General features: G+C 36.1%; 2 protein-coding genes across 2 annotated transcripts; both read right to left on the minus strand.

Annotated features, from left to right (window-relative positions):
- Positions 1–1,215: 1,215 nt before the first annotated feature.
- Positions 1,216–4,296, minus strand: LOC120009387 (SWI/SNF complex component SNF12 homolog). Its single transcript, XM_038859969.1, has 2 exons — positions 2,075–4,296; positions 1,216–1,597 (listed from the first exon to the last, which is right to left on the minus strand). The coding sequence occupies exons 1-2, from the start codon at positions 3,619–3,621 to the stop codon at positions 1,525–1,527; spliced, it is 1,620 nt and encodes a 539-aa protein (XP_038715897.1). The 5' UTR covers positions 3,622–4,296; the 3' UTR covers positions 1,216–1,524.
- Positions 4,297–5,540: 1,244 nt separating this feature from the next.
- On the minus strand, positions 5,541–8,355 carry LOC120009455 (F-box/kelch-repeat protein At3g27150). The gene is made up of 2 exons (XM_038860067.1): positions 7,999–8,355; positions 5,541–7,037 (listed from the first exon to the last, which is right to left on the minus strand). Exon 2 carries the CDS (start codon positions 7,002–7,004, stop codon positions 5,763–5,765), a length of 1,242 nt encoding a protein of 413 aa, XP_038715995.1. The 5' UTR covers positions 7,005–7,037; positions 7,999–8,355; the 3' UTR covers positions 5,541–5,762.
- Between the last annotated feature and the right edge of the window lie 3,783 nt (positions 8,356–12,138).

Here is a 12,138-nt window from a genome sequence, read left to right on the forward strand (position 1 = left end):
ATTGCTTCTCAGATCCCACCTCCGGATCGATCTCGCAAGACAAGAAGCAGAGGATCGCAAGAGTGGAACACGAAAGACGGATCCGAAGACGGAAGAGTTTTCTACAAATAGAAAATGACTTTACTTCGTTTTCTGTTTTCCAGCCATTTTCCATTTCTGTATTTTCAAAAATGACTAACCAAACACGTTTGCTCGAAGATGTTTTCTGTTTTTCAGAAAATGAAATAGAAAACACTTGAAAAACACTGAAACCAAACGCACTCATATTTTCTATTTTGATGGCGTCAGCTTTCATGCCTCTTTGCTGCTTTTTTTTTACTTCTTTCATTATTTCGGACTCTGCTTCTTACTTCGTTACTGGGATTCGAGTACGCAATGTTGAGTTACTTGGTTTCTGCAAATCATGACGAGTCCGATCATGTGTTGACCGTGTCAGACTCGTTTTAACCAAATGCAACAGAACTTGGTTGAGTCGAGCCCGAGTCCGCATTGAGTGCGCGTCAAACCTGGACTCGACACCAAATCCACCAGGTCGGTGCTTCCTAACACCCAAGAATCTAATGGAGATGCTTAAGCAACAATAAAAGCGGAAAAACTAATCATTTCTTATCAATGCAAAATTGGAGGAAAGACGATCACAAAATTTCACATACCTACAAGTGCATGTGACTCTACATAAAAACTAATACCACCACCATCACACATTTACACCTAGATACCAAAGCAATTCTCACAAACAAACAGAGCATAAAATCAAACCCAAAATAAATATTATTTTCATTATTCCCCTGCCTTTCTTCCCACCATTATCCAAGAATGACTCTAGGAACGACCCACATTTACGCTCCCGTGCTTTATCCAAGGGACACTAGAAAATTTGTCAGATTTAAACAAAAGGATTATACTAACCATTTCTGCATGCCACTTTTTTCAGGCATTCTCTGTTCTGTAAAAAAGGAAGAGAGCAAGATAAAACCATACTAGCCCGAGAAAGCCAGAGATAAAAATAAGCTGCTTGTGTGAAAAAGGTAATTCCCAGCACTTCCTTGAGCATTGTCTTGTTTGACAAATTTAAGTTTCACAATCTCTAGTTCTTTAGTATACTCATCCTAGCCCATGCTTCCAAGTGTAATCATAACAAACTTCACAACGATATTGCTATATTATCAGACTATTCTCTTCTATGCTCCTCAAGTTCAAATGGAATAAAAAACGTTGGCACACAACACAACCATATCTAATCTTTGAGATCCATGATACGGGGATTGGCACACCAGATACGGAGGTGGTCACTAGCAAGAACAAATAAATTAAAACAAACTGATACCAGAACTTTTCACCACCCATAATGGTATGGTGTACTTATACCAAAACAAGGTACAGAGGGCCATTGCTTCTTTTTCCCTTGCCATTCAACAATATAGCACTCCACTGAGCTAATTCATAATAGAAGGCAAAATAACCTATGTATACTCCATGGAAGAATAACATGGCACCCAAACAAACTTGCTAAGCAACACCAACTCATGTACTTCCAGGGGCATCGCTTCCCGCAGCTGGCTTCCGATTCAAATAGCGGATGACAGCATCTTCAACCCTGTTCATGTCCCCAAAATGAAACTCACTTACAACAGTGCCCTCAAAATAATGTAAAAATTTGTCTGACATTAACAGCAATCACTCAAATCTATGATGCCCATCAGTTGGAAGAATTGAAGATACAATATTAAAAAGAATGAGAAGATTTTGATCAAATTGAAAGTACATATATCCATTAAATATCACTCCATTGGTTTTGCGTTAGTGCTCATGCAAAAGAACTAGTGGCCTTGCAAACTGTAAATGGATGAGTACGTCATGGAAACTATTCACCCATCTACTTGTTCAATCATCCAGTATTAATGAAAGTAAATATTTGGAAGAATCATAATGCATCATTGAACTGAAACTAAGAAGAGGATTCTAAGAATTTTCATTGAGCCCTGCCATTTGCAGATGACATTCCAATATGATAGAATTAATTTAAGTTTATAAGTAGCAAAAGATTCTGAAAACAAAAGATGTATGATCATACCATGGTTGATTGAAGATATCAGATTGTCGCTCTTTCTCAGCACTTCGACTAGCTTCTCCCGCCACAATCTTCAAATCTCTGCTTTGAGATTCAATGAGTGCATCAATAAATTCCACAGGTGATTGACTGAATCCAAGAAAGAATGCACGTCTCCTCCGGTGCTCATGGATTTTCCTTATAGAACTGCATATTGCTTCATCACAGGTATCTATCTCTTTATTTTTCTCTGCATTTGCCAACAAGGCAGACAATTCCCTTTGTATTGGGAAGGGGACATCAACCAACACATCATAGCAGGCAGTACCTGCTGGATTATTCCCTGAAACCTTAATCAGATGCTCTAAATGTATTGACTGTGGAGGAAATAAATGCTGTGAGATCTTCTGTGAAACCATAGTGAATTTCATTTTCTCTTCCCCAAATACCCTCTGAAGAGGAGGATCACAATTAAAAAAAGCCGGGTCATTTGGATTTTGCAGTTTCCTAGCCTTGACATAGTGCCAAATTGCGGCAATTATTCTTGTTCGGGTATCAACCTCAATGCCGAGAACTTCCATCAAAGCTGGAGAAAGCTTAAATTTCTCAGGGGCATAATTCATTTCTAACCGAATGCTCACAGTAAATTCCTTATCCCCTTTCCTCTTCACCTCAAAACCCTCGTGTGGAGCAGGGGATCGAGCATTCTCCCATATGATCATATGGTTATCGGGATATAATCTCTGATCCAGGGAAATGGTCACTCTCTTAAAGAAAGATGAGAACTTTGGGTACAATGGATTTGATTTCTGAACTACCCCAGGTTGATCAGGATCTACCCCTTCTTCCAAAATCCTTCCAATTATCTTGAGGGTCCATGAAGGTGGCTCAGCATTCGGCTTCTGAGGAATTGTTTTAATCTGATTAGCAAAAGTATTGAAAACATAAATCCGGAGTGTTTTTTGTATGCAAGGAGGGTTCTTTAGGGCCTCCTGGATGTCAATCTTCTTCCTGGCCATGGCAGCATCAACACGAGCCTCAAACTCAAGCAGTTGTGTATATAGCGCCGACTCAGGCAGTATTGCTGCCACTCTTTCCTGTAACTGTTTCTCTGGAAGCTTCAGCTTTTTTCTTCGAGCAGCAGGTGTAAGCTCCAATGTTCTCAAAGGTGAAACTGTGTTTGTCATGGGAACACCAGGAGGACGTACTGGAGGTTTCAGTGGCAATCCCCTCTTTACATTAGCATTGCCCGGAGTCGCAAATGAGGGCGGAGAAGCGCCCAAGTTCCCGATGCCAGCATTCTGAGAAAGACCCTGTGCTTGTAAGTGTGCTTGGAATTGGGCTTGAACAGCTTGAGCTTGAGCCTGAGCCTGGGCATGAGCTGCCGCTTTTGAATGTGCCTGGGCAAGGGCCTGGGCTGGGGAAAGCTGGAACTGACCCTGAAATCCAGCCCCAATTTGTGATTGAGATTGGGGCTGCGAGAATGTTGGGTTTGGAGGCATCCCAACATTGCCAAAGGGCGAAGACGACCCCCCAAGGCTCTTTGGTGGGTTATTATTATTCACAGACATCTGTAACTAAAAATAAACCCACCTAGGGAGATCTAGCAAGTCAAAAAACAAAACCCAGTACACTAGCCTCAAAAATTCGTTCCGAAACCTAACACCCAGCAAAAATAAGAAAATTCAGCCAACTCCGACCTGAATCCCAAAACCCGGCAACAGAGAACGAGCACAACCTTAGCTCTTGTCTACGCAGAGCCTCCAGTAGCAGTTATAGAACCTAAACCAAACTTCTTCTATTTTGTAAGTACCCCTAAACCCAACAATATTATAGAAACCAAAGCAATTTCCTCCTAAAACCTCAAAACCCCAACGACACCAGAAACATCAAAATCGCTCAAAACTAAACCTTTGAGATTAGATCCAAAGCTCGATAGATATCATTACAAAATTGAATATAGCTAGCGAGGATTGCAAAACGCCGGTACTAAAGGCCATGATTTTGAAGAGAAATAGAAAACTGTGGCTTCCAAGAAAAACCCTAACTCTGTTACTATGCAGTAATCGATGAGGAGGAATTCCAGATCAATGAAGTAGAAGAAATATCTGTATCAGTAAATGCAAATTAAAAATGAACACGTCTCAAGCTTACCCCAGCAACCCGGCATCCAGTGCTATTTGCTTTCCTCCACCGGAGAAAACACAGTCAGAGAGAGAAGGCCAGGATTGTGATTGGAGAGAGAAGGGCGTTCCGTTTGCTTTTATTCATTCAAACGTCTCGCGTGGGCTTTTGGATTTGTACCAGGAACCAAACCATTATTGTCTTTCGGCCCAGCCCGGACCAGGTCAGCCCATGCTTTAGTCAATAATAGAACGAGAATTACACCTGGACTAGTAAATAGGGATGACAAAAAAAATCCAACCCAAACACGATCTACAAAGTATTCAATCCGTTTAAAATCCAAAACTTGATCTTATAGGGTTTGAAAATAATTTTGATTTTAATTTTCAAACCCGTCATGATTTTGAGTCGGTTTTAGTTTTTGATACTAGGTTTAGGGTATCCAAACCGTTTAATAAATAAATTTACTTACACTAGTAGGAGAATATATCATACTAATATATCATAAAATAGAAGTGAATTATATTAATAATATTCTAAATCCTACTATACAGAGTACACCACTATATTTTTAAATTTAACACGATAAATCATATTAAATAAAATAACATAATAAAATGATAGATTTTACTATGATAACATGATAAATCAAACTATATTAAAATATGTGAATTGGGTTATATATTTTTGTTTAGTAACAAATCATATTGTTTTTGTTGGTGATTGTAATTTAAATGTTACTAACTAGCTGTAGACTTGTTTGATATTTTTGATTTGTTGCGGACTTATTTTAGATTTTTTTTAGAACAACTTGTTTTAGATTGTTGATTATGTTATTTTATTCTATTTTTAATGCATGATTCGGATTTTGAGTTCAAGTTTGGGACCGCTTAAGGTTAGGATTTTCTGACATGGAAACGGTTATCCAATCATTTACGAAAAAGATATTAAAAGTTAAATGATAAAGGGTACCCAATGATAAACGTTTATGAAACGGTTCCGGTTTTGAAAAATTAAATGGTTTTTTTAAAACATTTTTGGTATACGATATCTTAAATGGAAACAATTTTGATATTCTCTAATTGGAAGGGTATCCGACCCACCATCCCTACTACCACATGAATTTATTCAGCCACTTATATGATAGAATAACAATGGGGGGATATTATGGACGTGATGGTTTTAGGTTGAAGGGTATTTTTAAAAAAAAAAAGGACAATGTGGTAGTGGTAAGTTACAAAAGCAAATTCAAAGATTTTAGTTATCTTCAGAATCAATTGCATTGATGTTTTAGTGCAACTGACAGACCAGGATAAGTGTGAGAAAGAAAAAAAGAAGAAAAAAGAACAGAATATCCAGTAGAAAATAGCAGAAGAGCATACAGAAAACACAAACTATACAATCGCCAATCTTCAGAACAATACAGCTGTATTTCCAGTTCCAGCATAGTATAGCTTTCATATGGATTTCCTTGTACCAATGTAAATAATGAAAACATAAACCAAATCATCTAGCCTTTCCAAGGCGTTTCGAAATGTGATTTATCAAACAACTCTGCATAAACTTGTTTATTAGGAAAGATAAAAATTCAAGCAGACATAACAGAACAATTGAGAATGAAGTGACTAAGCTGGTTCTTGCCGCAATCCAGAGGCTTCCATTTCAACTCCCTACCATCGGCATTGGGGCAGCAAGTGTATATAGCCATGCCTTCGCTTGAGGAAGCCATTGATGAACCTATTACGAGCAGCTCGTCCCCCAGGGACTTGAATGCCACGCCCCAACCTCTATTAAAATCAGCTCGTACTGGAACTGGTCCTAACATTTTCCATTTGTTGCTTTTCTTCAAGTATACTCTCAGCTCATTTGAAAATGTTTCGAGTGAGTACAGCTCATTGTTGACGACTGCCACAAGAGGTGGAGATTGAAACGTCGCAAAGGGAGTGTCTTTCAACATGTCGTCAATCAATTCCCATGCCCCTCTTTCTACATCGAAGGCTTCTCCGTAGGTGATATTGTTCCCCTCCTCATCTTGTCCTCCAATCACGTAGAATTTATTATCCATGAAGCAGCCTGAGCAAAGTTTCCTGGGCTGATTCATCCTTGGAAGAGAGACCCACGACTTATTATCTGGATTATACTTCTCGGCAGAATTCAAGACCTCCATAGTGGAGCCCATCCCAATCCCACCAGCTACAAAAGCAAGGCTACCACAAGAAGCAGATGCAAACAGACACCGAGGAGTGATCATGGAAGGACCCTTTTTCCAACTATTTGTTTCATATTCATACCTCCAAACAACAACACCTTCAATCTCCTTGCCTGAGACAATCAGATGAGAACCTGCACAAAGGGACTCCTTGTCCCCTAAAGAAAAACAAGGGTCTGATGGTATATCTGGAAGTTTTCTATGAGACTTGAATTGCCTATCAAATACCCACCACCTGCTGTCTCCACTTGCCAGCATAAAAACAGATGATTCTCTAACTCCAATTGCTCTCCTAATCTTATAGATATCACCACTCTCCAAAAGTTGTTTAAAGTCTTGGTTTACAAAAGAAAATTTCAAGTACTCTGATCTCGGAACCCTTGCCAAAATCAGAGGCTCTAACTCGTAACTGAGTGAGGGAATGTAATCTGCATCCTGAGGTACCAAACTAGAGGAACTGCCAACTGTGTCTACTTTGGAAGAATTTCCATCTGTTTTTTGCTTCTTCATCTCTTGAGGTTGTGGACAAGCAGAAGTCTCGTCTGGCTTACCAGGATGATAATCATTTTTGCACAAATCATCGAGATCATCTTTACTCTCCAGTTCATTTTCTTCCGCCATGGATTAATTACCTTTTATATCGTAAGTTTTTCTCTGTGAAAGAAAGATCAAGATATAGTTATTTACTGTCAGAAGTCCTTAAAAAATGTTTAGACACAGAGATTCTAGTAAATATATACATTTATGAAAACAGGAAAAGAATAAAATATGGATCTAGATGAAAGAGTGAAGAGTCAATCATTACACAACAGAGAACTTCTATGCAATAGATTGATCAAGAATCAAGAGTGACCAGTTCTTGAACATGCCCATACAAACTATTACACAATTGAGGATCGAAAAGCGTCTTTTGATCTGGATTCTTGCAAATAAGCAAATATGGATCCCAATAAAAAGTCTTCAAACTGTAGGCATAACCAGAAATCAAAGGACGAGAAAAATACAGAACACATCCAAAGCAAAAAAATAAGAGCAGGACAGAGACCCAAAAACATTTCCATTTCCTAGATGAAGATTCTAAGATAGACCTTCAAAATAATATAGATGTAGGTAACCAAGATCACAAATTGGGATAAACACACCACTTGTAACTTATTAAATATTCAAACCCAGGAAACAACATTTTTTTTATAGTGGGTTAATCCAAATTTTATGAGATCCAAGTAAGATAAAAGAGCTATTCAAGCAATTAATTTATCAGTATTCAGAAGAATAGCTAACACATAGTATATATGTACAACTGTACTAAAAATTGTAACAAGACTGATCATCGAATGCAGACAGTAACACATAAGAACAACAAACACATAAACATAACCAGCTGATAATCCACTGAAAGGAATGATTTCTTCTTTGCTTTGAAGAATCAAGATCTGAAATAAGCAAGAACCCGGTCACAAATCTAAAACCCAGAAAGTGGTTTCACAGTTAACCAATAGATGATCCAAAACAAGAATCACTGACAGAAAACAGAAACCCAACAAATCAAAAGATGATATAACAGAAACCCATATGTACAAACATATAATGGACGAAGATAGGAAAGGAGGGATACCTGGGAAATCAAGTAAGGTCAAGATGTGAAGCGACGGAGAACAATCAAATTTCACTCTCCAAACCTTAAACTAAGACAAAACAAACCCATAAATTTAGATTAAAAAGAGAAGCATTCGATGCATAAACTTTGGAGAGAAAAGCCATTAAAGCAGGGTAGAGGATTTCATTTTTCCTTTCAAGATCCCCCATTAGTTGGGGGACTTTTACCTTGCAGAATTTGATGCTACTTCTCTATTATTTATTATTAACAATCACCAGCAGCAAACAATAAAAACAAAAATATGTTTTGTTTTCAGAAAAGGCAGGTGTAGTGGTGATTCTAGAACTTAGCGCCTTGTTGTTACGTTTCTTTTTTCCTTCTCAGTGACATTGAGTGCGTTTTGTAAAGAATATAAATATTTGTAAATTTGTTTCTGTACACATGCATGATGAGAGAGAAAACTGGGTATACAGATTACAGTTAATCTGGTAAAAAATAATAATAATAATTTTGGAGTAAATTTTTGGTTTTAAAGCTATTAACAACGATTAATAACAAATCTTATTTTGGTGTTTGACAAATCTTTTTATTACTATTCTAAAAACTGTTACCATTTGGGCTCTAAAATAGTTTTTGCACATATGGAATCGGAGGAGCTCTAATTTCTGGCACCAATTTCGGCTACAATTCTCCCCAAAAATCATGTTAAATCATGAATTTTTTTGAAAATAACATATTAGAGTTTAGGAATTAGAAATTGGTGTTTAGGGTTTAGGATTTAAAACTTAATTTTTAGTGTTTAGAGTTTAGAATTTAGGGTTTAAATTTTTTACCCAAAAAGTATTATATTTTAACATTATGAACGTCAAAATATCATAATTTTTAATTCAAGATTTAACATAATTTAGAGGGAGAATTGCAGCCCCTAATCCCCTGCACATACTTACATCTCAAATTGTTTGTTTATGTGTGGAATTCTTGAATATTGTGATTGTAAATGGAATCTCTTATTAATATTTATTAGCTCTAAATACTTTTGCTTTATTGAAAGGGAAAAAAGTTCCAATAATAATTGTAAATAAGAAAATTAATTGTTTGGGGGTTGGGGCCAGAGATTCGATCCCATCACTCTTAATGAAGGGAAGTGAGTTTACGACTTAGCCAAATGAATTAAAAATAAAATGAATAAATTGGATTACCTTAATTTTACGATCCCACCATTCATTGTCAGTAACCACTTTCACGTGTTTTATCTCATCCTAAACCAGTATCTCATATAACTAACTTCTCCCAAACTCATCAATCTTTCTTGAGATTGTCCAATTTGTTTTTGAATTGTGGCTGGTCGTATAGCTTACCAGTCTTCTCAAAGAAAGAAGAAATGATTTTCTTCCGCCCATCACGAGTAAAGTGAGTGTTAGGTCTATCATCGGCCTTCACTTGTTCAACACAAATTTCCAAAAAAAATGGCAATTAAAGCTTGATCCCAATTTGCCTTCTCTGTTTGGGGGATTCATCACATACCTCATTCGTTGATTGAGTCATTTCTGCCTAATCTAAAATATTGCATAAACCAAAGACAAAGATAAATAGTATATAATCACTAGCATTGCAGCCAAATGGTGTATGATATAATGGATTAACCCATACTCTCTAATTGAAGGAACACAGCTAAACCAGCATGACCACACTACCCTAATTCCATCAGCAAAAAAATGAAAGAAATTCATCGAACGTATTGACTACACATCCACTATTATTTAGCAGCATACAAGTTCAATAAATAAAACACAAGCCAAATACAATATTATTATCAAAGAATGGATACAAGAGAAAATGAAATTGCAAGTTATCAACAAGATTACCCATGTAAAAAATAGTAACAAGAAGCCAAATCGAACAGATATCAACCGAAAATTTTAAGAACCTAGATTTAATATCTAACAGAGTAGAAAATCAAACACTCACCCAACTACTCCTCTGTTGTAGTTTAGAAAGAGATCCAACTACTTTGGTTGCTGAAACGAACCCGACAATCCTAAACTAATGTCATATTTCTAGCGCTATCTTCGTCGATAAAAACGAAACTTATGTTAAGAGAATGGATATGAAGACTTGATGAACAAAAAAACCAATAAACAAGATAAAACTCTTTGGAAAGTACCTGAATCATGCCATTGATAGGAGGATCGACGTGCTTGATGGAGAGAACAAAGAAGGAGCGGCGGAACTCGTTGCAAGTGATAAAAGGGTAGTTGTTAGGGTTGAGGGTAGAGTTGTAATAATCAAAAAAAATTAGAGGACAAAACTGAAATTTCATTAACGTAAATGTCGAAAATACACGTGTTTTGAGTGTTCTGCGTGCGTTGAGTTTTTCACGTTTTTCGGTGGTGATGAAGACCAAGTTTCTCATATATTTCATGGAGGATGGTCTAGCATGTGAATACTACTTAGTTAAGGACTCTACATGGTAGTTACTATTTTAATTAGTGTTTGCTTTCAATTAGCTTAGCTTAGTAGCCAAGGAATAGTTTGATTAAGGATCCAGTAGTTTACTTCCTATTATTATTAGTATTTGTTTTCCATAATTGTTGCTTATTACTAGGTTTGGTTAAAGTGGTTTTCTAGTAGTCTACGGACTTGAATTATAGTAGGATTTGGATAGTTGGCACGGCTATATAAGATGTTAGAAGCTTTAGTTTGTTATTCATTCAATTAATCAAAAAACCGAGAATTTATTCTCAAAAACTCCTTGTTCTTTACTTCGGTTTAGACCAAGTTCTATCAAGTGGCCACAACTTTGATCTGCTTCTAGCAAAAACTCAATGAGGTGTGGTGAGGTAACTGCATACCACACACCCAAACAACAATTTCACAAACGCAGCCATAGAAAACGCAATGAGGTGCATTTTTTTGTGTCTGAACTCACTGCCAAACAGACACTATATAGTTTTTAGTGAAGGGTGTGAATCGAACCTTGACCGCTTCGACCAATTACTGTATCTTTTACCACTTGAACATAATAATTATTGTTGGAGAATTAAAATGGACTGATTTAAAAACCGACTGGTTAAGAGGGCAAATACATAAAGTTTTTCATCTAGTGATGACCTTCCTTTTTTTAACCATTTGGGTGATAGTTTAGTGACTAAATTCTTGGGATAAATACCACTAAGTTCATAATTGAAAAGACATGCTCCGATAAGGATAACTGGGAAAAAAATATTAATAATGACACAACTCATTAAATTATCTATATGCCCATTTTCATCTAATAAAATTACATATTTCTAATGTGTGGCACTTTTCCTAATTTCTCATCCTATATTTTCTCCATACATGATTTCATCAGTTTTGACATTTTTTCTTCGAGTAAACGATTCTTCAAAATGATTTATCTCTCAAAATACATGATGAATTTTGAAAAAAATTATATATTCTAAATCAGTATAGAAAACTCTTTCAAACAAGATTTATTATCGATATATTCTAAGATGAAAAAAGTCTTGCATATAAACTTAATGCACATAAATTTTATATAGTGCACATAAATTTATCTGTAGTGTACATAATTCAATACATACCAATTATAACAAAATCACAATAAACAATGCACATAAATTTACTGCAAATAAATTTCAATATATACTAATTACAACAAAATCACAACAAATAATGTAGATAAACTAAAATAGATAAATTTCAATATACAGTAACTATAACAAAACCCAAGAACCCAAGAACTCTAGAGATTTTTCATAAACCCCAATTCAACTTATTCCCTCTAAGATTCTATATCTTGAACTTCTTACAGTCTCACACCCTTGAACCCATATTTGAACCCTCAAGAGGTGAACCAAGAAGTTTTACCCCATCTTTCTCACTAGAAAACAAGCCTACTATTTATAAACATGTACAAAACATAATTCTAGTCAAACTCGAATTACTAATTCTAATCTAATTAGAGTCTAATTTTATTCATCAATTCCAACAGTTTCATTTGTATTACCAAAAAGAAAAAGAAAAAGAAAAATCTATTTTTTAAATTTGAACCAAATCAAAGTTCGGAGTTATGAACAAAGTTTTGGACAACATTGTTAAAAAAAAAAACTCTCTTTGTGATTGGCCACTTGAACATGGAATGTGAATCCACCCAAT

This window comes from Tripterygium wilfordii, chromosome 11, assembly GCF_013401445.1.
Source record: "Tripterygium wilfordii isolate XIE 37 chromosome 11, ASM1340144v1, whole genome shotgun sequence".
Lineage (NCBI taxonomy): Eukaryota > Viridiplantae > Streptophyta > Magnoliopsida > Celastrales > Celastraceae > Tripterygium > Tripterygium wilfordii.